At 42.9% G+C, this 26,505-nt stretch overlaps 1 protein-coding gene across 2 annotated transcripts in view; it reads right to left on the bottom strand.

The window, feature by feature from the left end:
• prcp (prolylcarboxypeptidase (angiotensinase C)) overlaps positions 1–26,505 on the bottom strand; it is a 55,062-nt gene that overhangs the window by 14,716 nt on the left and 13,841 nt on the right. For both annotated transcript variants that reach the window (XM_045704146.2, XM_082966828.1), the window contains 3 exons: positions 21,646–21,803; positions 18,315–18,484; positions 13,751–13,921 (listed from right to left, as the gene is read on the bottom strand). In XM_045704146.2, the coding sequence (XP_045560102.1) occupies positions 13,751–13,921; positions 18,315–18,484; positions 21,646–21,803 (499 nt within the window). The remainder of the gene's footprint in view (positions 1–13,750; positions 13,922–18,314; positions 18,485–21,645; positions 21,804–26,505) is intronic.

Here is a 26,505-nt window from a genome sequence, read left to right as displayed (position 1 = left end):
TATTCTCTATTCCAGAGGTAGGGAACTACTATTCTCTATTCCAGAGGTAGGGAACTACTATTCTCTATTCCAGAGGTAGGGAACTACTATTCTCTATTCCAGAGGTAGGGAACTACTATTCCAGAGGTAGGGAACTACTATTCCAGAGGTAGGGAACTACTATTCTCTATTCCAGAGGTAGGGAACTACTATTCTCTATTCCAGAGGTAGGGAACTACTATTCCAGAGGTAGGGAACTACTATTCCAGAGGTAGGGAACTACTATTCTCTATTCCAGAGGTAGGGAACTACTATTCTCTATTCCAGAGGTAGGGAACTACTATTCTCTATTCCAGAGGTAGGGAACTACTATTCTCTATTCCAGAGGTAGGGAACTACTATTCTCTATTCCAGAGGTAGGGAACTACTATTCTCTATTCCAGAGGTAGGGAACTACTATTCTCTATTCCAGAGGTAGGGAACTACTATTCCAGAGGTAGGGAACTACTATTCCAGAGGTAGGGAACTACTATTCTCTATTCCAGAGGTAGGGAACTACTATTCTCTATTCCAGAGGTAGGGAACTACTATTCTCTATTCCAGAGGTAGGGAACTACTATTCTCTATTCCAGAGGTAGGGAACTACTATTCTCTATTCCAGAGGTAGGGAACTACTATTCTCTATTCCAGAGGTAGGGAACTACTATTCTCTATTCCAGAGGCAGGGAACTACTATTCTCTATTCCAGAGGCAGGGAACTACTATTCCAGAGGTAGGGAACTACTATTCCAGAGGTAGGGAACTACTATTCCAGAGGTAGGGAACTACTATTCTCTATTCCAGAGGTAGGGAACTACTATTCCAGAGGTAGGGAACTACTATTCTCTATTCCAGAGGTAGGGAACTACTATTCCAGAGGTAGGGAACTACTATTCCAGAGGTAGGGAACTACTATTCCAGAGGTAGGGAACTACTATTCTCTATTCCAGAGGTAGGGAACTACTATTCCAGAGGCAGGGAACTACTATTCTCTATTCCAGAGGTAGGGAACTACTATTCTCTATTCCAGAGGTAGGGAACTACTATTCCAGAGGTAGGGAACTACTATTCCAGAGGTAGGGAACTACTATTCCAGAGGTAGGGAACTACTATTCTCTATTCCAGAGGTAGGGAACTACTATTCCAGAGGTAGGGAACTACTATTCTCTATTCCAGAGGTAGGGAACTACTATTCTCTATTCCAGAGGTAGGGAACTACTATTCTCTATTCCAGGGGTAGGGAACTACTATTCTCTATTCCAGAGGTAGAGAACTACTATTCCAGAGGTAGGGAACTACTATTCTCTATTCCAGAGGTAGGGAACTACTATTCCAGAGGTAGGGAACTACTATTCTCTATTCCAGAGGTAGGGAACTACTATTCTCTATTCCAGAGGTAGGGAACTACTATTCCAGAGGTAGGGAACTACTATTCTCTATTCCAGAGGTAGGGAACTACTATTCTCTATTCCAGAGGTAGGGAACTACTATTCCAGAGGTAGGGAACTACTATTCTCTATTCCAGAGGTAGGGAACTACTATTCTCTATTCCAGAGGCAGGGAACTACTATTCTCTATTCCAGAGGTAGGGAACTACTATTCTCTATTCCAGAGGTAGGGAACTACTATTCCAGAGGTAGGGAACTACTATTCTCTATTCCAGAGGTAGGGAACTACTATTCCAGAGGTAGGGAACTACTATTCTCTATTCCAGAGGCAGGGAACTACTATTCTCTATTCCAGAGGCAGGGAACTACTATTCTCTATTCCAGAGGTAGGGAACTACTATTCCAGAGGTAGGGAACTACTATTCTCTATTCCAGAGGTAGGGAACTACTATTCCAGAGGTAGGGAACTACTATTCTCTATTCCAGAGGTAGGGAACTACTATTCTCTATTCCAGGGGTAGGGAACTACTATTCTCTATTCCAGAGGTAGGGAACTACTATTCCAGAGGTAGGGAACTACTATTCTCTATTCCAGAGGTAGGGAACTACTATTCTCTATTCCAGAGGTAGGGAACTACTATTCTCTATTCCAGAGGTAGGGAACTACTATTCTCTATTCCAGAGGTAGGGAACTACTATTCTCTATTCCAGAGGTAGGGAACTACTATTCTCTATTCCAGGGGTAGGGAACTACTATTCCAGAGGTAGGGAACTACTATTCTCTATTCCAGAGGTAGGGAACTACTATTCCAGAGGTAGGGAACTACTATTCTCTATTCCAGAGGTAGGGAACTACTATTCTCTATTCCAGAGGTAGGAAACTACTATTCTCTATTCCAGAGGTAGGGAACTACTATTCCAGAGGTAGGGAACTACTATTCTCTATTCCAGAGGTAGGGAACTACTATTCTCTATTCCAGAGGTAGGAAACTACTATTCTCTATTCCAGAGGTAGGGAACTACTATTCTCTATTCCAGAGGTAGGGAACTACTATTCTCTATTCCAGAGGTAGGGAACTACTATTCTCTATTCCAGAGGTAGGGAACTACTATTCCAGAGGTAGGGAACTACTATTCTCTATTCCAGGGGTAGGGAACTACTATTCCAGAGGTAGGGAACTACTATTCTCTATTCCAGAGGTAGGGAACTACTATTCCAGAGGTAGGGAACTACTATTCTCTATTCCAGAGGTAGGGAACTACTATTCCAGAGGTAGGGAACTACTATTCTCTATTCCAGAGGTAGGGAACTACTATTCCAGAGGTAGGGAACTACTATTCTCTATTCCAGAGGTAGGGAACTACTATTCCAGAGGTAGGGAACTACTATTCTCTATTCCAGAGGTAGGGAACTACTATTCTCTATTCCAGAGGTAGGGAACTACTATTCTCTATTCCAGAGGTAGGGAACTACTATTCCAGAGGTAGGGAACTACTATTCCACCAGGGTAGGGAACTACTATTCCAGAGGTAGGGAACTACTATTCTCTATTCCAGAGGTAGGGAACTACTATTCTCTATTCCAGAGGTAGGGAACTACTATTCTCTATTCCAGAGGTAGGGAACTACTATTCTCTATTCCAGAGGTAGGGAACTACTATTCCAGAGGTAGGGAACTACTATTCTCTATTCCAGAGGTAGGGAACTACTATTCTCTATTCCAGAGGTAGGGAACTACTATTCTCTATTCCAGAGGTAGGGAACTACTATTCTCTATTCCAGAGGTAGGGAACTACTATTCTCTATTCCAGAGGTAGGGAACTACTATTCTCTATTCCAGAGGTAGGGAACTACTATTCTCTATTCCAGAGGTAGGGAACTACTATTCCAGAGGTAGGGAACTACTATTCTCTATTCCAGAGGTAGGGAACTACTATTCTCTATTCCAGAGGTAGGGAACTACTATTCTCTATTCCAGGGGTAGGGAACTACTATTCTCTATTCCAGAGGTAGGGAACTACTATTCTCTATTCCAGAGGTAGGGAACTACTATTCTCTATTCCAGAGGTAGGGAACTACTATTCCAGAGGTAGGGAACTACTATTCTCTATTCCAGAGGTAGGGAACTACTATTCTCTATTCCAGAGGTAGGGAACTACTATTCTCTATTCCAGAGGTAGGGAACTACTATTCTCTATTCCAGAGGTAGGGAACTACTATTCTCTATTCCAGGGGTAGGGAACTACTATTCTCTATTCCAGAGGTAGGGAACTACTATTCTCTATTCCAGAGGTAGGGAACTACTATTCTCTATTCCAGAGGTAGGGAACTACTATTCCAGAGGTAGGGAACTACTATTCTCTATTCCAGAGGTAGGGAACTACTATTCTCTATTCCAGAGGTAGGGAACTACTATTCTCTATTCCAGAGGTAGGGAACTACTATTCTCTATTCCAGAGGTAGGGAACTACTATTCTCTATTCCAGAGGTAGGGAACTACTATTCTCTATTCCAGAGGTAGGGAACTACTATTCTCTATTCCAGAGGTAGGGAACTACTATTCCAGAGGTAGGGAACTACTATTCTCTATTCCAGAGGTAGGGAACTACTATTCTCTATTCCAGAGGTAGGGAACTACTATTCTCTATTCCAGAGGTAGGGAACTACTATTCCAGAGGTAGGGAACTACTATTCTCTATTCCAGAGGTAGGGAACTACTATTCTCTATTCCAGAGGTAGGGAACTACTATTCTCTATTCCAGAGGTAGGGAACTACTATTCTCTATTCCAGAGGTAGGGAACTACTATTCTCTATTCCAGAGGTAGGGAACTACTATTCTCTATTCCAGAGGTAGGGAACTACTATTCTCTATTCCAGAGGTAGGGAACTACTATTCTCTATTCCAGAGGTAGGGAACTACTATTCCAGGGTAGGGAACTACTATTCCAGAGGTAGGGAACTACTATTCTCTATTCCAGAGGTAGGGAACTACTATTCTCTATTCCAGAGGTAGGGAACTACTATTCTCTATTCCAGAGGTAGGGAACTACTATTCTCTATTCCAGAGGTAGGGAACTACTATTCTCTATTCCAGAGGTAGGGAACTACTATTCTCTATTCCAGAGGTAGGGAACTACTATTCTCTATTCCAGAGGTAGGGAACTACTATTCCAGAGGTAGGGAACTACTATTCTCTATTCCAGAGGTAGGGAACTACTATTCTCTATTCCAGAGGTAGGGAACTACTATTCCAGAGGTAGGGAACTACTATTCTCTATTCCAGAGGTAGGGAACTAATATTCTCTATTCCAGAGGTAGGGAACTACTATTCTCTATTCCAGAGGTAGGGAACTACTATTCTCTATTCCAGAGGTAGGGAACTACTATTCTCTATTCCAGAGGTAGGGAACTACTATTCTCTATTCCAGAGGTAGGGAACTACTATTCCAGAGGTAGGGAACTACTATTCTCTATTCCAGAGGTAGGGAACTACTATTCTCTATTCCAGAGGTAGGGAACTACTATTCCAGAGGTAGGGAACTACTATTCTCTATTCCAGAGGTAGGGAACTACTATTCTCTATTCCAGAGGTAGGGAACTACTATTCTCTATTCCAGAGGTAGGGAACTACTATTCTCTATTCCAGAGGTAGGGAACTACTATTCCAGGGTAGGGAACTACTATTCCAGAGGTAGGGAACTACTATTCTCTATTCCAGAGGTAGGGAACTACTATTCTCTATTCCAGAGGTAGGGAACTACTATTCTCTATTCCAGAGGTAGGGAACTACTATTCTCTATTCCAGAGGTAGGGAACTACTATTCTCTATTCCAGAGGTAGGGAACTACTATTCTCTATTCCAGAGGTAGGGAACTACTATTCTCTATTCCAGAGGTAGGGAACTACTATTCCAGAGGTAGGGAACTACTATTCTCTATTCCAGAGGTAGGGAACTACTATTCTCTATTCCAGAGGTAGGGAACTACTATTCTCTATTCCAGAGGTAGGGAACTACTATTCTCTATTCCAGAGGTAGGGAACTACTATTCTCTATTCCAGAGGTAGGGAACTACTATTCTCTATTCCAGAGGTAGGAAACTACTATTCTCTATTCCAGAGGTAGGGAACTACTATTCTCTATTCCAGAGGTAGGGAACTACTATTCCAGAGGTAGGGAACTACTATTCTCTATTCCAGAGGTAGGGAACTACTATTCTCTATTCCAGAGGTAGGGAACTACTATTCCAGAGGTAGGGAACTACTATTCTCTATTCCAGAGGTAGGGAACTACTATTCTCTATTCCAGAGGTAGGGAACTACTATTCTCTATTCCAGAGGTAGGGAACTACTATTCTCTATTCCAGAGGTAGGGAACTACTATTCCAGAGGTAGGGAACTACTATTCTCTATTCCAGAGGTAGGGAACTACTATTCCAGAGGTAGGGAACTACTATTCTCTATTCCAGAGGTAGGGAACTACTTCCAGGGTAGGGATCTCTATTCCAGAGGTAGGGAACTACTATTCTCTATTCCAGAGGTAGGGAACTACTATTCTCTATTCCAGAGGTAGGGAACTACTATTCTCTATTCCAGAGGTAGGGAACTACTATTCTCTATTCCAGAGGTAGGGAACTACTATTCTCTATTCCAGAGGTAGGGAACTACTATTCTCTATTCCAGAGGTAGGGAACTACTATTCCAGAGGTAGGGAACTACTATTCTCTATTCCAGAGGTAGGGAACTACTATTCTCTATTCCAGAGGTAGGGAACTACTATTCTCTATTCCAGAGGTAGGGAACTACTATTCTCTATTCCAGAGGTAGGGAACTACTATTCTCTATTCCAGAGGTAGGGAACTACTATTCTCTATTCCAGAGGTAGGGAACTACTATTCTCTATTCCAGAGGTAGGGAACTACTATTCTCTATTCCAGAGGTAGGGAACTACTATTCCAGAGGTAGGGAACTACTATTCTCTATTCCAGAGGTAGGGAACTACTATTCTCTATTCCAGAGGTAGGGAACTACTATTCTCTATTCCAGAGGTAGGGAACTACTATTCTCTATTCCAGAGGTAGGGAACTACTATTCTCTATTCCAGAGGTAGGGAACTACTATTCTCTATTCCAGAGGTAGGGAACTACTATTCTCTATTCCAGAGGTAGGGAACTACTATTCTCTATTCCAGAGGTAGGGAACTACTATTCTCTATTCCAGAGGTAGGGAACTACTATTCCAGAGGTAGGGAACTACTATTCTCTATTCCAGAGGTAGGGAACTACTATTCTCTATTCCAGAGGTAGGGAACTACTATTCTCTATTCCAGAGGTAGGGAACTACTATTCTCTATTCCAGAGGTAGGGAACTACTATTCTCTATTCCAGAGGTAGGGAACTACTATTCTCTATTCCAGAGGTAGGGAACTACTATTCTCTATTCCAGAGGTAGGGAACTACTATTCTCTATTCCAGAGGTAGGGAACTACTATTCTCTATTCCAGAGGTAGGGAACTACTATTCTCTATTCCAGAGGTAGGGAACTACTATTCTCTATTCCAGAGGTAGGGAACTACTATTCTCTATTCCAGAGGTAGGGAACTACTATTCTCTATTCCAGAGGCAGGGAACTACTATTCTCTATTCCAGAGGTAGGGAACTACTATTCTCTATTCCAGAGGTAGGGAACTACTATTCTCTATTCCAGAGGTAGGGAACTACTATTCTCTATTCCAGAGGTAGGGAACTACTATTCTCTATTCCAGAGGTAGGGAACTACTATTCTCTATTCCAGAGGTAGGGAACTACTATTCTCTATTCCAGAGGTAGGGAACTACTATTCTCTATTCCAGAGGTAGGGAACTACTATTCCAGAGGTAGGGAACTACTATTCTCTATTCCAGAGGTAGGGAACTACTATTCTCTATTCCAGAGGTAGGGAACTACTATTCTCTATTCCAGAGGTAGGGAACTACTATTCCAGAGGTAGGGAACTACTATTCTCTATTCCAGAGGTAGGGAACTACTATTCCAGAGGTAGGGAACTACTATTCTCTATTCCAGAGGTAGGGAACTACTATTCTCTATTCCAGAGGTAGGGAACTACTATTCCAGAGGTAGGGAACTACTATTCTCTATTCCAGAGGTAGGGAACTACTATTCCAGAGGTAGGGAACTACTATTCTCTATTCCAGAGGTAGGGAACTACTATTCTCTATTCCAGAGGTAGGGAACTACTATTCTCTATTCCAGAGGTAGGGAACTACTATTCTCTATTCCAGAGGTAGGGAACTACTATTCTCTATTCCAGAGGTAGGGAACTACTATTCTCTATTCCAGAGGTAGGGAACTACTATTCTCTATTCCAGAGGTAGGGAACTACTATTCTCTATTCCAGAGGTAGGGAACTACTATTCTCTATTCCAGAGGTAGGGAACTACTATTCTCTATTCCAGAGGTAGGGAACTACTATTCTCTATTCCAGAGGTAGGGAACTACTATTCTCTATTCCAGAGGTAGGGAACTACTATTCTCTATTCCAGAGGTAGGGAACTACTATTCTCTATTCCAGAGGTAGGGAACTACTATTCCAGAGGTAGGGAACTACTATTCTCTATTCCAGAGGTAGGGAACTACTATTCCAGAGGTAGGGAACTACTATTCTCTATTCCAGAGGTAGGGAACTACTATTCTCTATTCCAGAGGTAGGGAACTACTATTCTCTATTCCAGAGGTAGGGAACTACTATTCTCTATTCCAGAGGTAGGGAACTACTATTCTCTATTCCAGAGGTAGGGAACTACTATTCTCTATTCCAGAGGTAGGGAACTACTATTCTCTATTCCAGAGGTAGGGAACTACTATTCTCTATTCCAGAGGTAGGGAACTACTATTCTCTATTCCAGAGGTAGGGAACTACTATTCCAGAGGTAGGGAACTACTATTCTCTATTCCAGAGGTAGGGAACTACTATTCTCTATTCCAGAGGTAGGGAACTACTATTCCAGAGGTAGGGAACTACTATTCTCTATTCCAGAGGTAGGGAACTACTATTCCAGAGGTAGGGAACTACTATTCTCTATTCCAGAGGTAGGGAACTACGATACTACTATTCCAGAGGTAGGGAACTACTATTCCAGAGGTAGGGAACTACTATTCCAGAGGTAGGGAACTACTATTCTCTATTCCAGAGGTAGGGAAACTACTATTCCAGAGGTAGGGAACTACTATTCTCTATTCCAGAGGTAGGGAACTACTATTCTCTATTCCAGAGGTAGGGAACTACTATTCTCTATTCCAGAGGTAGGGAACTACTATTCCAGAGGTAGGGAACTACTATTCTCTATTCCAGAGGTAGGGAACTACTATTCTCTATTCCAGAGGTAGGGAACTACTATTCTCTATTCCAGAGGTAGGGAACTACTATTCTCTATTCCAGAGGTAGGGAACTACTATTCTCTATTCCAGAGGTAGGGACTACTATTCTCTATTCCAGAGGTAGGGAACTACTATTCTCTATTCCAGAGGTAGGGAACTACTATTCTCTATTCCAGAGGTAGGGAACTACTATTCTCTATTCCAGAGGTAGGGAACTACTATTCTCTATTCCAGAGGTAGGGAACTACTATTCTCTATTCCAGAGGTAGGGAACTACTATTCTCTATTCCAGAGGTAGGGAACTACTATTCTCTATTCCAGAGGTAGGGAACTACTATTCTCTATTCCAGAGGTAGGGAACTACTATTCTCTATTCCAGAGGTAGGGAACTACTATTCTCTATTCCAGAGGTAGGGAACTACTATTCCAGAGGTAGGGAACTACTATTCTCTATTCCAGAGGTAGGGAACTACTATTCTCTATTCCAGAGGTAGGGAACTACTATTCTCTATTCCAGAGGTAGGGAACTACTATTCCAGAGGTAGGGAACTACTATTCTCTATTCCAGAGGTAGGGAACTACTATTCTCTATTCCAGAGGTAGGGAACTACTATTCTCTATTCCAGAGGTAGGGAACTACTATTCTCTATTCCAGAGGTAGGGAACTACTATTCTCTATTCCAGAGGTAGGGAACTACTATTCCAGAGGTAGGGAACTACTATTCTCTATTCCAGAGGTAGGGAACTACTATTCTCTATTCCAGAGGTAGGGAACTACTATTCTCTATTCCAGAGGTAGGGAACTACTATTCTCTATTCCAGAGGTAGGGAACTACTATTCTCTATTCCAGAGGTAGGGAACTACTATTCTCTATTCCAGAGGTAGGGAACTACTATTCTCTATTCCAGAGGTAGGGAACTACTATTCTCTATTCCAGAGGTAGGGAACTACTATTCTCTATTCCAGAGGTAGGGAACTACTATTCTCTATTCCAGAGGTAGGGAACTACTATTCTCTATTCCAGAGGTAGGGAACTACTATTCTCTATTCCAGAGGTAGGGAACTACTATTCCAGAGGTAGGGAACTACTATTCCAGAGGTAGGGAACTACTATTCTCTATTCCAGAGGTAGGGACTACTATTCTCTATTCCAGAGGTAGGGAACTACTATTCTCTATTCCAGAGGTAGGGAACTACTATTCTCTATTCCAGAGGTAGGGAACTACTATTCTCTATTCCAGAGGTAGGGAACTACTATTCTCTATTCCAGAGGTAGGGAACTACTATTCCAGAGGTAGGGAACTATATTCTCTATTCCAGAGGTAGGGAACTACTATTCTCTATTCCAGAGGTAGGGAACTACTATTCTCTATTCCAGAGGTAGGGAACTACTATTCTCTATTCCAGAGGTAGGGAACTACTATTCTCTATTCCAGAGGTAGGGAACTACTATTCTCTATTCCAGAGGTAGGGAACTACTATTCTCTATTCCAGAGGTAGGGAACTACTATTCTCTATTCCAGAGGTAGGGAACTACTATTCTCTATTCCAGAGGTAGGGAACTACTATTCTCTATTCCAGAGGTAGGGAACTACTATTCTCTATTCCAGAGGTAGGGAACTACTATTCTCTATTCCAGAGGTAGGGAACTACTATTCCAGAGGTAGGGAACTACTATTCTCTATTCCAGAGGTAGGGAACTACTATTCCAGAGGTAGGGAACTACTATTCTCTATTCCAGAGGTAGGGAACTACTATTCTCTATTCCAGAGGTAGGGAACTACTATTCTCTATTCCAGAGGTAGGGAACTACTATTCTCTATTCCAGAGGTAGGGAACTACTATTCCAGAGGTAGGGAACTACTATTCTCTATTCCAGAGGTAGGGAACTACTATTCTCTATTCCAGAGGTAGGGAACTACTATTCCAGAGGTAGGGAACTACTATTCTCTATTCCAGAGGTAGGGAACTACTATTCTCTATTCCAGAGGTAGGGAACTACTATTCTCTATTCCAGAGGTAGGGAACTACTATTCCAGAGGTAGGGAACTTCTATTCTCTATTCCAGAGGTAGGGAACTACTATTCTCTATTCCAGAGGTAGGGAACTACTATTCTCTATTCCAGAGGTAGGGAACTACTATTCTCTATTCCAGAGGTAGGGAACTACTATTCCAGAGGTAGGGAACTACTATTCTCTATTCCAGAGGTAGGGAACTACTATTCTCTATTCCAGAGGTAGGGAACTACTATTCTCTATTCCAGAGGTAGGGAACTACTATTCTCTATTCCAGAGGTAGGGAACTACTATTCTCTATTCCAGAGGTAGGGAACTACTATTCTCTATTCCAGAGGTAGGGAACTACTATTCTCTATTCCAGAGGTAGGGAACTACTATTCTCTATTCCAGAGGTAGGGAACTACTATTCTCTATTCCAGAGGTAGGGAACTTCTATTCTCTATTCCAGAGGTAGGGAACTACTATTCTCTATTCCAGAGGTAGGGAACTTCTATTCTCTATTCCAGAGGTAGGGAACTAATATTCTCTATTCCAGGGGTAGGGAACTACATTCAGCCTCGGGACGAGTTTGGTTGGAGCAGATAGTCGGGGGACGGGGGGGACATAAATATAATAATTTTGAACACTGTAAATTGACCACAACTAAGCCAAAAAATATATTGTACGGTTACATACACACAATAATGAGATTATTGTGGATAGTCAGATTAATATAATAGTTTGGTTTAAACGTTTACACGCTTTGCAAGAAGAACAATTTCTCTACTGATCCTGTTTCCATGGACACATCTGAAATCAGGCCACCTGATCCTGTTTCCATGGACACATCTGAAATCAGGCCACCTGATCCTGTTTCCATGGACACATCTGAAATCAGGCCACCTGATCCTGTTTCCATGGACACATCTGAAATCAGGCCACCTGATCCTGTTTCCATGGACACATCTGAAATCAGGCCACCTGATCCTGTTTCCATGGACACATCTGAAATCAGGCCACCTGATCCTGTTTCCATGGACACATCTGAAATCAGGCCACCTGATCCTGTTTCCATGGACACATCTGAAATCAAGCTACCTGATCCTGTTAACATGGACAGTGCCTGATGGGACTCTGATAAATGCAGAAAATAACCAATCAAAATCAACGTTCCACCACAGCGACCATCTTATTTTTGGGAAGTATATTTTATTCTGAGTTTGGACAGTTTGTCACTTCACTCCCGCAAAAGAAGGAAGCTCCTGCTGCTCGTGCTAGCACATTAAATACACCGCCGTGACTCTGATTAAATACACCGCTGTGACTCTGATGATTAAATACACCGCCGTGACTCTGATTAAACACACCGCTGTGACTCTGATGATTAAACACACCGCTGTGACTCTGATTAAACACACCGCTGTGACTCTGATTAAATACACCGCTGTGACCCTGATTAAATACACCGCTGTGACTCTGATGATTAAATACACCGCTGTGACTCTGATTAAATACACCGCCGTGACTCTGATTAAATACACCGCTGTGACTCTGATTAAATACACCGCCGTGACTCTGATGATTAAATACACCGCTGTGACTCTGATTAAATACACCGCCGTGACTCTGATTAAATACACCGCTGTGACTCTGATTAAATACACCGCCGTGACTCTGATGATTAAATACACCGCCGTGACTCTGATGATTAAATACACCGCCGTGACTCTGATTAAACACACCGCTGTGACTCTGATGATTAAATACACCGCCGTGACTCTGATTAAACACACCGCTGTGACCCTGATGATTAAATACACCGCCGTGACTCTGATTAAACACACCGCTGTGACTCTGATGATTAAATACACCGCCGTGACTCTGATGATTAAATACACCGCCGTGACTCTGATTAAATACACCGCCGTGACCCTGATTAAATACACCGCTGTGACTCTGATGATTAAATACACCGCCGTGACTCTGATGATTAAATACACCGCCGTGACTCTGATTAAATACACCGCCGTGACTCTGATTAAATACACCGCTGTGACTCTGATTAAATACACCGCTGTGACCCTGATTAAATACACCGCTGTGACCCTGATTAAATACACCGCTGTGACTCTGATTAAATACACCGCCGTGACTCTGATGATTAAATACACCGCTGTGACCCTGATTAAATACACCGCCGTGACTCTGATGATTAAATACACCGCCGTGACTCTGATGATTAAATACACCGCTGTGACTCTGATTAAATACACCGCCGTGACCCTGATGATTAAATAAACCGCTGTGACCCTGATTAAATAAACCGCCGTGACTCTGATTAAATACACCGCCGTGACTCTGATTAAATACACCGCTGTGACTCTGATGATTAAATAAACCGCCGTGACTCTGATTAAATACACCGCTGTGACTCTGATTAAATACACCGCTGTGACCCTGATTAAATACACCGCCGTGACTCTGATGATTAAATACACCGCTGTGACCCTGATTAAATAAACCGCCGTGACTCTGATTAAATACACCGCTGTGACCCTGATTAAATACACCGCTGTGACCCTGATGATTAAATACACCGCCGTGACTCTGATGATTAAATACACCGCCGTGACTCTGATTAAACACACCGCCGTGACTCTGATTAAATACACCTCCATGACTCTGATGATTAAATACACATTAAATATACACAGCATTACCTTTGACCAGAGCCCTATTCCCTAATTAGAGCACGACCTTTGACCAGAGCCCTATTCCTTAATTAGCGCACAACCTTTGACCAGAGCCCTATTCCCTAATTAGAGCACGACCTTTGACCAGAGCCCTATTCCCTAATTAGCGCACGACCTTTGACCAGAGCCCTATTCCCTAATTAGCGCACTACTTTTGAACAGAGCTCTATATAGGGAATAGGGTGCCATTTTAGAAACAGCCTGTGAGTTTGTGTTACCTGGTAGTACCAGCCGATGAAGCCCAGGTTCCCTGTAGCCGTAGAGGAGGTGTTGAGACAGGGACAGTTTCCTGTGTAGTTGTAGTAGACTCTAGCAGCTTCGGAGATACCCCCTAACAACTGGTAGTCTGACACAACGCTGGGGTCAAAACCAAGGTGCTTGCACACCACCTGGGAACAAAACAAGAAAAGATGTAGAGGAATTAAAAAATATATTTAAAAAAGTAGGCAGAAATGACAATTATTGTCTCAGTATACTAAATACAGGATATTTTTGGTCAGTGTTCGTCACGAGGCACAAAGATGGAACAATTACTAATGAATTAATACATGTCTAACAATGGCAGAGTGAAAATACTTTACCCGCTAATTAAATAGTAATACTAGGTAATAAGTAAGAGTTTTTTTTTTTTTTAGGTAACTCTCTCTCTCTCTCTCTCTCTCTCTCTCTCTCTCTCTCTCTCTCTCTCTCTCTCTCTCTCTCTCTCTCTCTCTCTCTCCTCTCTCTCTCTCTCTCTCTCTCGTCTCAGAGCTGTTCACCGGTTGATTTCACTATAAAAAAAATGTAGTGTCTAATTTACATATGAAATTGAGTGGAATGGAACTAAAGGCTTAACTTGAATGTATAGCTCTGCGCTTTGCAAAGAGAGAAGACATATTTCATTTAGCCATGCATGAGGATGTTAAAGGATTTAACGACCTAGCTATGGTTCCCCCCCCCCCCCCCCCCCGCCCCCCTCCGCCCCAATCTCACCCTACCAGGACAACTTCTCAACTTTATAAAAGTGACTGTTTCATCTATAGTGACGATTAGTGCAGTTGAGATACATTTTTTTTTTTTTTCCCCCTTCATCGTTCGTGGGGTTTGCTTTCAGACATAGTTACTGTATTGGTAGTTGTCATGGTAGCAGCAGAGTTTGCTGCCTGTCCTGTTCTGTCGCTGTTTTTTGTTCTTGTCAGTCTTTGTAAGGCTGCTGGAGAGACTGGAGAGACTGTGGCTGCTTGTTAGGACATTGGACTGGAGTTCTGGCAGAATGGAGGCTGTTACTGAGGCTTTTGTCTACAGGCGGGCTAGGGAGGAGGAGGAGGAGGAGGAGGAGGTTGAGGAGGAAGGGGGAGGATGTCGATGGATATATGAGAAGGAGGGGTAGAGCAACAGGCATGTCTGAACCACAGATTTATACCATGAAAAAAAAACGAAAAAAAAAACTCCTGCAATTGGTCTAAAGCATCTCCTCTCTACTTTTCAGATAGGATTAGTCTCCTACATTCATCTTTGCCAACAGATTTCCCCCCCTTTAAGCCCTCAATACTCCCTTCCCACAGTCACTCACATAATCACATTAGCTTTGTCATTAAAAAAGCTCACTGGCTAAACCGCTTAAACCACCCATAGGGCAGGCATACATTACAGGCACTGAGCCACAACGGCTTCAAATGTCCATTTAGCTTCTCCGTGTCTGCTAACCTGCTGCACCACTAGGGGATTTAGGATTTATATATATATATCGATGAGGACCGCAAATGTTTATTTAAAAAAAAAAAAAAAATTAAGTTGCACTGAAAGTGATATATTTATATATGTTATAGGATGATTGGAGCACCCCAGGAGGGAGAGCAAGCACTATCAGGGTTTAGGGTTTAGGGTTCAGGGTTTAGGGTTCAGGGTTTAGGGTTTAGGGTTTAGGATTCAGGGTTCAGGGTTTAGGGTTTAGGGTTCAGGGTTTAGGGTTTAGGGTTAATGTGTGCCTTGGTTGGTGACGTGCCGTGTCAGGGGAGCTGGTACAAAGAATGATGGGTCACATTCCTTCAGCCTTCCATAACGAACCGCCCTTGCTGTCTCTGCCTGGCCGGTTCCCCCTCTCTCCACTGGGATTCTCTGCCTCTACCCCTATTACAGGGGCTGAGTCACTGGCTTACTGGTGTTCTTCCATGCCGTCCATGGGAGGGGTGCGTCACTTGAGTGGGTTGAGTCACTGACGTGGTCTTCCTGTCTGGGTTGGCGCCCCCCCCCCCTTGGGTTGTGCCGTGGCGGAGATCTTTGTGGGCTATACTCGGCCTTGTCTCAGGATGGTAAGTTGGTGGTTGAAGATATCTCTCTAGTGGTGTGGGGGCTGTGCTTTGGCAAAGTGGGTGGGGTTATATCCTGCCTGTCTGGCCCTGTCTGGGGGTATCATCGGATGGGGCCACAGTGTCTCAGCCTCCAGTTTTTATGCTGCAGTAGTTTATGTGTCGGGGGGCTAGGGTCAGTCTGTTATATCTGGAGTATTTCTCCTGTCTTATCCGGTGTCCTGTGTGAATTTAAGTATGCTCTCTTTCGATCTTTCTCTCTTTCTGTCTCTCTCTCGGAGGACCTGAGCCCTAGGACCATGCCTCAGGACTACCTGGCATGATGACTCCTTGCTGACCCCAGTCCACCTGGATGTGCTGCTGCTTCAGTTTCAACTGTTCTGCCTGCGGCTATGGAACCCTGACCCAGGTATCACTGAGTCCTTCAGCCTTCTATAACAGTCTCTATAATACAGGGATCACTGAGTCCTTCAGCCTTCTATAACAGTCTCTATAATACAGGGATCACTGAGTCCTTCAGCCTTCTACAACAGTCTCTACAGTCCAGGGATCACTGAGTCCTTCAGCCTTCTATAACAATCTCTATAATACAGGTAACACTGAGTCCTTCAGCCTTCTATAACAGTCTCTATAATACAGGTATCACTGAGTCATTCAGCCTTCTACAACAGTCTCTACAGTCCAGGGATCACTGAGTCCTTCAGCCTTCTATAATAGCATCTATAATACAGGTATCACTGAGTCATTCAGCCTTCTACAACAGTCTCTACAGTCCAGGGATCACTGAGTCCTTCAGCCTCCTATAATAGCATCTATAGTACAGGTATCACTGAGTCCTTCAGCCTTCTATAACAGTCTCTATAATACAGGGATCACTGAGTCCTTCAGCCTTCTATAACAGTCTCTATAATACAGGGATCACTGAGTCCTTCAGCCTTCTATAATAGCATCTATAATACAGGTATCACTGAGTCCTTCAGCCTTCTATAACAGTCTCTATAATACAGGTATCACTGAGTCCTTCAGCCTTCTATAACAGTCTCTACAGTCCAGGGATCACTGAGTCCTTCAGCCTTCTATATTAGCATCTATAGTACAGGGACCTTCTTTAACAGTCTCTATAATACAGGGATCACTGAGTCATTCAGCCTTCTATAATAGCATCTATAGTACAGGGACCTTCTTTAACACCCTACATTTTTTCTTGAGTGGATGGTCAGGGGGCCGGAACATAATTTCAAATAATTAATATATTTTCCATAATCAAAAATATTATATATCCAGCTGTTTTAAAGCTGGTGTACAAAACCTGAAAGTAAAAGAGGCAAAAACAAAACTTAAGAACGGGAAGCATAGAAATAGCGCACATAGAACGTATCTTCCGCTTCTTAAACTTGCTTTCAAATGACAATGGCAGATCTATAACTCACATTTCTATGTGAATTTGGACGGCTCGCCCAAAAAGTGACATATTGCAGCTTTAAGAGTTAAAAAGTATACAGCTGATATCATCAAGTTACATAGTACTGTTGCCATGTCAGACAAACAGGGTTTAGTGGAGCAGAAAACGCTACAGATGCACTTCTGAGGCCTACTGTGTAAAATGTCCTCTCTCTCTCTCTCTCTCTCTCTCTCTCTCTCCTCTCTCCTCTCTCCTCTCTCTCCTCTCTCCTCTCTCTCTCCTCTCTCTCTCTCTCTCTCCTCTCTCTTTCGGTATCTCTGTCTCCCTCTATCTCTCTCTCAATTCAATTCAAGGGGCTTTATTGTCATGGGGAAACATATGTTAACATTGCCAGAGCAAGTGAAATAGATAATAAACAAAAGTGAAATAAACAATAAAAATGAACAGCAAATATTACACTCACAGAAGTTCCAAAAGAATAAAGACATTACAAATGTCATATTATGTCTATTTACAGTGTTGTAACGATGTAAAAATGGTTAAAGTACAAAACGGAAAATAAATTATCTCTGTCTGTCTGTCTGTCTGTCTGTCTGTCTGTCTGTCTGTCTGTCTGTCTGTCTGTCTGTCTGTCTGTCTGTCTGTCTGTCTGTCTGTCTGTCTGTCTGTGCAGTTGAAAAGTTGTAGCTGCTGTTCTGAAGAGAAAAGCCACCTCACAACCCCACAGGAAATATACAAGTCCCAAATGGCACCATGTTCCCTATGTACAGTCGTACAGGGTACAGTCAAATGGCACCATGTCCCCTATGTACAGTCGTGGCCAAAAGTTTTGAGAATGACAAAAATATACATTTTCAAAGTCTGCTGCCTCAGTTTGTATGATGGTAATTTGCATATACTCCAGAATGTTATGAAGAGTGATCAGATGAATTGCAATGTCCCTCTTTGCCATGCAAATGAACTGAATCCCCCCCCCCCCCCCCAAAAAAACAAACATTTCCACTGCATTTCAGCCCTGCCACAAAAGGAGTCAGCCCTGCCACATTATTATGAAAGGTATACAAAATTGTATATATATATATATATATGTACCTGTATTGGCCAGCGTGGGAGAGGTTGGAGGAAATTAGCTTCGTAAGGATAGTCAACCATGGCCAGATTCACCCAGGTCTCTTGGAGCCAGGCCTTAAAACCATCCAAGTCCGTCTTCTTGAGCGGGGAACATAAGCTAAACTCACCAGACAGCCACTGGAGGCCATCATCTGTACAGAGATGAGGAAAATAGTCCTCATGAGTTAAAACTATGCTTTAAACTAGCTTTGAAAAAAAAAAGGCTTTCATCCTACCAGTTGCTGTGATGTTGTCATTCAGACAGGCTAATTCATCCTACCAGTTGCTGTGATGTTGTCATTCAAAGACAGGCTAATTCATCCTACCAGTTGCTGTGATGTTGTCATTCAAAGACAGGCTAATTCATCCTACCAGTTGCTGTGATGTTGTCATTCAAAGACAGGCTAATTCATCCTACCAGTTGCTGTGATGTTGTCATTCAGACAGGCTAATTCATCCTACCAGTTGCTGTGATGTTGTCATTCAAAGACAGGCTAATTCATCCTACCAGTTGCTGTGATGTTGTCATTCAAAGACAGGCTAATTCATCCTACCACTTGCAGTGACGTTGTCATTCAGACAGGCTAATTCATCCTACCAGTTGCTGTGATGTTGTCATTCAAAGACAGGCTAATTCGTCCTACCAGTTGCTGTGATGTTGTCATTCAAAAACAGGCTAATTCATCCTACCAGTTGCTGTGATGTTGTCATTCAAAGACAGGCTAATTCATCCTACCAGTTGCTGTGATGTTGTCATTCAGACAGGCTAATTCATCCTACCAGTTGCTGTGATGTTGTCATTCAAAGACAGGCTAATTCATCCTACCAGTTGCTGTGATGTTGTCATTCAAAGACAGGCTAATTCATCCTACCACTTGCAGTGACGTTGTCATTCAGACAGGCTAATTCATCCTACCAGTTGCTGTGATGTTGTCATTCAAAGACAGGCTAATTCATCCTACCAGTTGCTGTGATGTTGTCATTCAAAGACAGGCTAATTCATCCTACCAGTTGCTGTGATGTTGTCATTCAAAGACAGGCTAATTCATCCTACCAGTTGCTGTGATGTTGTCATTCAGACAGGCTAATTCATCCTACCAGTTGCTGTGATGTTGTCATTCAAAGACAGGCTAATTCATCCTACCAGTTGCTGTGATGTTGTCATTCAAAGACAGGCTAATTCATCCTACCACTTGCAGTGACGTTGTCATTCAGACAGGCTAATTCATCCTACCAGTTGCTGTGATGTTGTCATTCAAAGACAGGCTAATTCGTCCTACCAGTTGCTGTGATGTTGTCATTCAAAAACAGGCTAATTCATCCTACCAGTTGCTGTGATGTTGTCATTCAGACAGGCTAATTCATCCTACCAGTTGCTGTGATGTTGTCATTCAGACAGGCTAATTCATCCTACCAGTTGCTGTGATATTGTCATTCAGACAGGCTAATTCATCCTACCACTTGCAGTGACGTTGTCATTCAGACAGGCTAATTCATCCTACCACTTGCTATGATGTTGTCATTCAAAGACAGGCTAATTCATCCTACCACTTGCTATGATGTTGTCATTCAAAAACAGGCTAATTCGTCCTACCAGTTGCTGTGATGTTGTCATTCAGACAGGCTAATTCGTCCTACCAGTTGCTGTGATATTGTCATTCAGACAGGCTAATTCATCCTACCAGTTGCTGTGATGTTGTCATTCAGACAGGCTAATTCATCCTACCAGTTGCTGTGATATTGTCATTCAGACAGGCTAATTCATCCTACCAGTTGCTGTGATGTTGTCATTCAAAGACAGGCTAATTCGTCCTACCAGTTGCTGTGATGTTGTCATTCAAAAACAGGCTAATTCATCCTACCAGTTGCTGTGATGTTGTCATTCAGACAGGCTAATTCATCCTACCAGTTGCTGTGATGTTGTCATTCAGACAGGCTAATTCATCCTACCAGTTGCTGTGATATTGTCATTCAGACAGGCTAATTCATCCTACCAGTTGCTGTGATATTGTCATTCAGACAGGCTAATTCATCCTACCAGTTGCTGTGATGTTGTCATTCAGACAGGCTAATTCATCCTACCAGTTGCTGTGATGTTGTCATTCAGACAGGCTAATTCATCCTACCAGTTGCTGTGATATTGTCATTCAAAGACAGGCTAATTCATCCTACCACTTGCAGTGACGTTGTCATTCAGACAGGCTAATTCATCCTACCAGTTGCTGTGATATTGTCATTCAGACAGGCTAATTCATCCTACCAGTTGCTGTGACGTTGTCATTCAGACAGGCTAATTCATCCTACCAGTTGCTGTGATATTGTCATTCAGACAGGCTAATTCATCCTACCACTTGCTGTGATGTTGTCATTCAGACAGGCTAATTCATCCTACCAGTTGCTGTGATGTTGTCATTCAGACAGGCTAATTCATCCTACCACTTGCTGTGATGTTGTCATTCAGACAGGCTAATTCATCCTACCAGTTGCTGTGATGTTGTCATTCAGACAGGCTAATTCATCCTACCAGTTGCTGTGATATTGTCATTCAGACAGGCTAATTCATCCTACCAGTTGCTGTGATATTGTCATTCAGACAGGCTAATTCATCCTACCAGTTGCTGTGATGTTGTCATTCAGACAGGCTAATTCATCCTACCAGTTGCTGTGATGTTGTCATTCAGACAGGCTAATTCTACCAGTTGCTGTGATGTTGTCATTCAGACAGGCTAATTCATCCTACCAGTTGCTGTGATATTGTCATTCAGACAGGCTAATTCATCCTACCAGTTGCTGTGATATTGTCATTCAGACAGGCTAATTCATCCTACCAGTTGCTGTGATGTTGTCATTCAGACAGGCTAATTCATCCTACCAGTTGCTGTGATGTTGTCATTCAGACAGGCTAATTCATCCTACAGTTGCTGTGATGTTGTCATTCAGACAGGCTAATTCATCCTACCAGTTGCTGTGATATTGTCATTCAGACAGGCTAATTCATCCTACCAGTTGCTGTGATGTTGTCATTCAGACAGGCTAATTCATCCTACCAGTTGCTGTGATGTTGTCATTCAGACAGGCTAATTCATCCTACCAGTTGCTGTGATGTTGTCATTCAGACAGGCTAATTCATCCTACCACTTGCTGTGATGTTGTCATTCAGACAGGCTAATTCATCCTACCAGTTGCTGTGATGTTGTCATTCAGACAGGCTAATTCATCCTACCAGTTGCTGTGATGTTGTCATTCAGACAGGCTAATTCATCCTACCAGTTGCTGTGATGTTGTCATTCAAAGACAGGCTAATTCATCCTACCAGTTGCTGTGATGTTGTCGATGGCCTTCCAGGACCTCCTGATGTTAACGTCACAGTTCAGTCCACTCCTGGCGAAGTCCTGGGTGACTATCTTATAGAAGTCTCCACATGGAACCATGTCAGGGAACTGCCATATGGGAGCAGAAGCAGCCAGAGCTCTGGAATACACAGAGAGAGACAGTTAGAACCCATTGTTAACCACACAGAGGCAGCCAGAACTCTGGAATACACAGAGAGAGACAGTTAGAACCCATTGTTAACCACACAGAGGCAGCCAGAACTCTGGAATACACAGAGAGACAGTTAGAACCCATTGTTAACCACACAGAGGCAGCCAGAGCTCTGGAATACACAGAGAGACAGTTAGAACCCATTGTTAACCACACAGAGGCAGCCAGAGCTCTGGAATACACAGAGAGACAGTTAGAACCCATTGTTAACCACACAGAGGCAGCCAGAACTCTGGAATACACAGAGAGAGACAGTTAGAACCCATTGTTAACCACACAGAGGCAGCCAGAACTCTGGAATACACACAGAGAGACAGTTAGAACCCATTGTTAACCACACAGAGGCAGCCAGAACTCTGGAATACACAGAGAGAGACAGTTAGAACCCATTGTTAACCACACAGAGGCAGCCAGAACTCTGGAATACACAGAGAGACAGTTAGAACCCATTGTTAACCACACAGAGGCAGCCAGAACTCTGGAATACACAGAGAGACAGTTAGAACCCATTGTTAACCACACAGAGGCAGCCAGAACTCTGGAATACACAGAGAGAGACAGTTAGAACCCATTGTTAACCACACAGAGGCAGCCAGAGCTCTGGAATACACAGAGAGACAGTTAGAACCCATTGTTAACCACACAGAGGCAGCCAGAACTCTGGAATACACAGAGAGAGACAGTTAGAACCCATTGTTAACCACACAGAGGCAGCCAGAGCTCTGGAATACACAGAGAGACAGTTAGAACCCATTGTTAACCACACAGAGGCAGCCAGAGCTCTGGAATACACAGAGAGACAGTTAGAACCCATTGTTAACCACACAGAGGCAGCCAGAGCTCTGGAATACACAGACAGTTAGAACCCATTGTTAACCACACAGAGGCAGCCAGAACTCTGGAATACACAGAGAGACAGTTAGAACCCATTGTTAACCACACAGAGGCAGCCAGAACTCTGGAATACACAGAGAGACAGTTAGAACCCATTGTTAACCACACAGAGGCAGCCAGAACTCTGGAATACACAGAGAGACAGTTAGAACCCATTGTTAACCACACAGAGGCAGCCAGAGCTCTGGAATACACAGAGAGAGACAGTTAGAACCCATTGTTAACCACACAGAGGCAGCCAGAACTCTGGAATACACAGAGAGAGACAGTTAGAACCCATTGTTAACCACACAGAGGCAGCCAGAACTCTGGAATACACAGAGAGACAGTTAGAACCCATTGTTAACCACACAGAGGCAGCCAGAGCTCTGGAATACACAGAGAGACAGTTAGAACCCATTGTTATCCACACAGACACTAAGATACAATTCTGCACTTTACAGTAACATTTAGGGGGTATTTATCTCTTAAAAAATACAAAAAGAAGCCTGAACACTTTAAAACTCCTTATAGCACCTTCTTGTAATTGTCACGTAAGAACATTCAGACCAAAGCGCAGCGTGAAATCGGTTCGACATTTTATTTGAGGTGAACCGCACAAAAAAAACAATAAAGAACAAACGAAACGTGACGTTCTGGAGTGCTCACAGGCAACTACACAAAAACATAACAAGATCCCACAAAACACAGTGGGGAAATGGCTGCCTAAATATGATCCCCAATCAGAGACAACGATAAACGGCTGCCTCTGATTGGGAACCATACCAGGCCAACATAGAAATAGAACAACCTAGATAACCCACCCTAGTCACACCCCGACCTAACCAACAAAGAGAATAAAAGGCTCTCTAAGGTCAGGGCATGACACTACCCCCCCCCCCCCCCCCCCCCAAAGGTGCAGACTACGGCCGCAAAACCTGACTCTATAGGGGAGGGTCCGGGTGGGCATCTAGCGTCGGTGGCGGCTCCGGTGCGGGACTTTGTCCCAGCCCAGCCCACGGGTCCGGCCATGGAGCTGAGTTGAACGCCACACCCAGACTGTGCACCGGCGCCGAGGAAGGCTCCGGCCTTGGAGCGGGACTAGAGGTCGACCGATTAATCGGAATGGCCGATTAATTAGGGCCGATTTCAAATTTTCATAACGAACGGAAATCGGTATTTTTGGACGCCGATTTGGCCGTTTTTTATTTTTATTTTATTCTTTTATTTTTTTACACCTTTATTTAACTGGGCAAGTCAGTTAAGAACACATTCTTATTTTCAATGATGGCCTAAGAACGCAGGGGCGAAAATGTGATATAATCTTTGGAGGGGACAATTACATGAAATCTTCTCAAGAGCAATTCCTGGGGGGGGGGACACCAAAAGTAGTGCTGTAACACATAGCCTACATTGTAATATGGTAAATGTATATTGAGGAACCAAAGAAATAAGGTGTTTGCCGTACTCCTAACTACCGGTACCCAAAACTACACAACTAATCACAACAGCAATACCATTGCCTTTAACAAATCTTAGTTCAGTCACCAGTTTAAGTTGGGAGTGGGGGTATCCATGGCATTTTCCAATTATGTTCCTATTTTACAAGTAAAAAAAATTGAGAACCTTTCATAATGTTGCCAAACAAAGACTCAACAAACTTACCTGAGACTCCCTGTCTCTGCCAGTCTGTCCCTGCATATCTGTCCCCAACTCTGCTGTCTGCGTGCCATATGTTGCCTGCTCTGCCCAATGACATCATTGTGAAACATTTCCATTAGAATTTCATTTCTTTCTTATGAACATTTTATCAACTAGTCTTTGAGATATTAGGCTACTAGGGTTCTTACTATGCGTTTTGGTGTATTGATAAATACTCTGATGTCCGTCTTTTATTTTTCTGCCATTTTTCTACCTGGCTGGCTGGCTACACACACACACAGTGTGTAGGTTATTTACAGTAGGAGATGGGCTTCTATCATCTTCTATCATTCTATTTGGGCTTCGATCTAAAAGGTAGCTAGCAAATGTGAAATGGATTAAAATGACAAGAGTTGACAGCTGTATGAGTTCACCATTTACACAACATATGCTGCAACCTTTTGTAATTTTAATAGTTTGTTTCATATTGGCTGGCTTCCAACAATAGCTGAATTTGCAAAGCTAGCGAGCACCAATTCAGTTTCAGTGGTGTTTGCTATAATCTTTGCTACCCGGGTGAAATAAAGGTGAAATAAAATAAATACATAAAAGTTCACTTGCGACAATTTAGCTTTTGCAACGAGACCATTAAATATATTTAAGACAATGGTGGAAGAGAGTGTAGTTCTGTTCAGTTTGGATTTCAGTTTATCGCTAACCTTATCACAGGGACTTTGAAGCACTAACTTACATCATCTGCATGCTGACTCCATCTTTGACGACGCCACATAAATGGAATAGGTACTAGCTAGCTTAATAGTTAATATTTGCGCGCTAGCTCTGCATATTCAGCTAGTGTGTGTGCGCGATTGACTGGATTAACCTCACGCCAGTTACGTGCATTGAGTGCCTTTCAGACAGAAGATACGAACTCTCTGTTACCGAGCAAGCTAAGAAACTGGCAGTGGATCAAACCATTGTGAGGCAAAGGGTGGGGGGGTTGCAATCTTTTGAAACTTAAAAACGCGCTATTAAGTGTCTATAATCAGCACAATTGCTTTCATTGCGTATTATTAATATTATTTAAATTACATAGTTATGTTTCAGTGATATATTGGGGGGGACAAATCATATTTTTCCCAGGATGGGGGGGTCGTGTGTCCCCCGTCCCCCCCGGGATTTCCGCCCCTGTAGGAACGGTGGGTTAACTGCCTTGTTCAGGGGCAGAACGACAGATATTTACCTTGTCAGCTCGGGGATTCAATCTAGCAACCTTCTGGTTAACTAGTCCAACGCTCTAACCACCTGCTTTACATTGCACTCCACGAGGAGCCTGCCTGTTACGCGAATGCAGTAAGAAGCCAAGGTAAGTTGCTAGCTAGCATTAAACTTATCTTATAAAAAACAATCAACCAATCATTATCACTAGTTAACTACACATGGTTGATGATATTACTAGTTTATCTAGCCTGTCCTGCGTTGCATATAATCGCTTAGGTACACGTTGCTCCAACCATAAACATCAATGCCTTTCTTAAAATCAATACACAAGTATATATTTTTAAACCTGCATATTTAGTTAATATTGCCTGCTAACATGAATTTCTTTTAACTAGGGAAAATGTGTCACTTCTCTTGCAACAGAGTCAGGGTATATGCAGCAGTTTGGGCCACCTGGCTCGTTGCGAACTGTGAAGACTATTTCTTCCTAACAAAGACAGCCGACTTCGCCAAACGGGGGATGATTTAACAAAAGCGCATTTGCGAAAAAAGCACAATCGTTGCACGACTGTACCAAACCATAAACATCAATGACTTTCTTAAAATCAATACATAGAAGTATATATTTTTAAACCTGCATATTTAGCTAAAAGAAATCCAGGTTAGCAGGCAATATTAACCAGGTGAAATTGTGTCACTTCTCTTCCGTTCATTGCACGCAGAGTCAGGGTAGATGCAACAGTTTGGGCCGCCTGGCTCGTTGCGAAATAATTTGCCAGAATTTTACGTAATTATTTACATTTTAGTCATTTAGCAGACGCTCTTATCCAGAGCGACTTACAGTAGTGAATGCATACATTTTATTAAAAAAATTCCCCGTACTGGTCCCCCGTGG

Source organism: Salmo salar, chromosome 20 (genome assembly GCF_965601325.2).
Source record: "Salmo salar chromosome 20, fSalSal1, whole genome shotgun sequence".
Classification (NCBI taxonomy): domain Eukaryota; kingdom Metazoa; phylum Chordata; class Actinopteri; order Salmoniformes; family Salmonidae; genus Salmo; species Salmo salar.
This window is presented reverse-complemented; position numbering and strand designations above follow the sequence as displayed.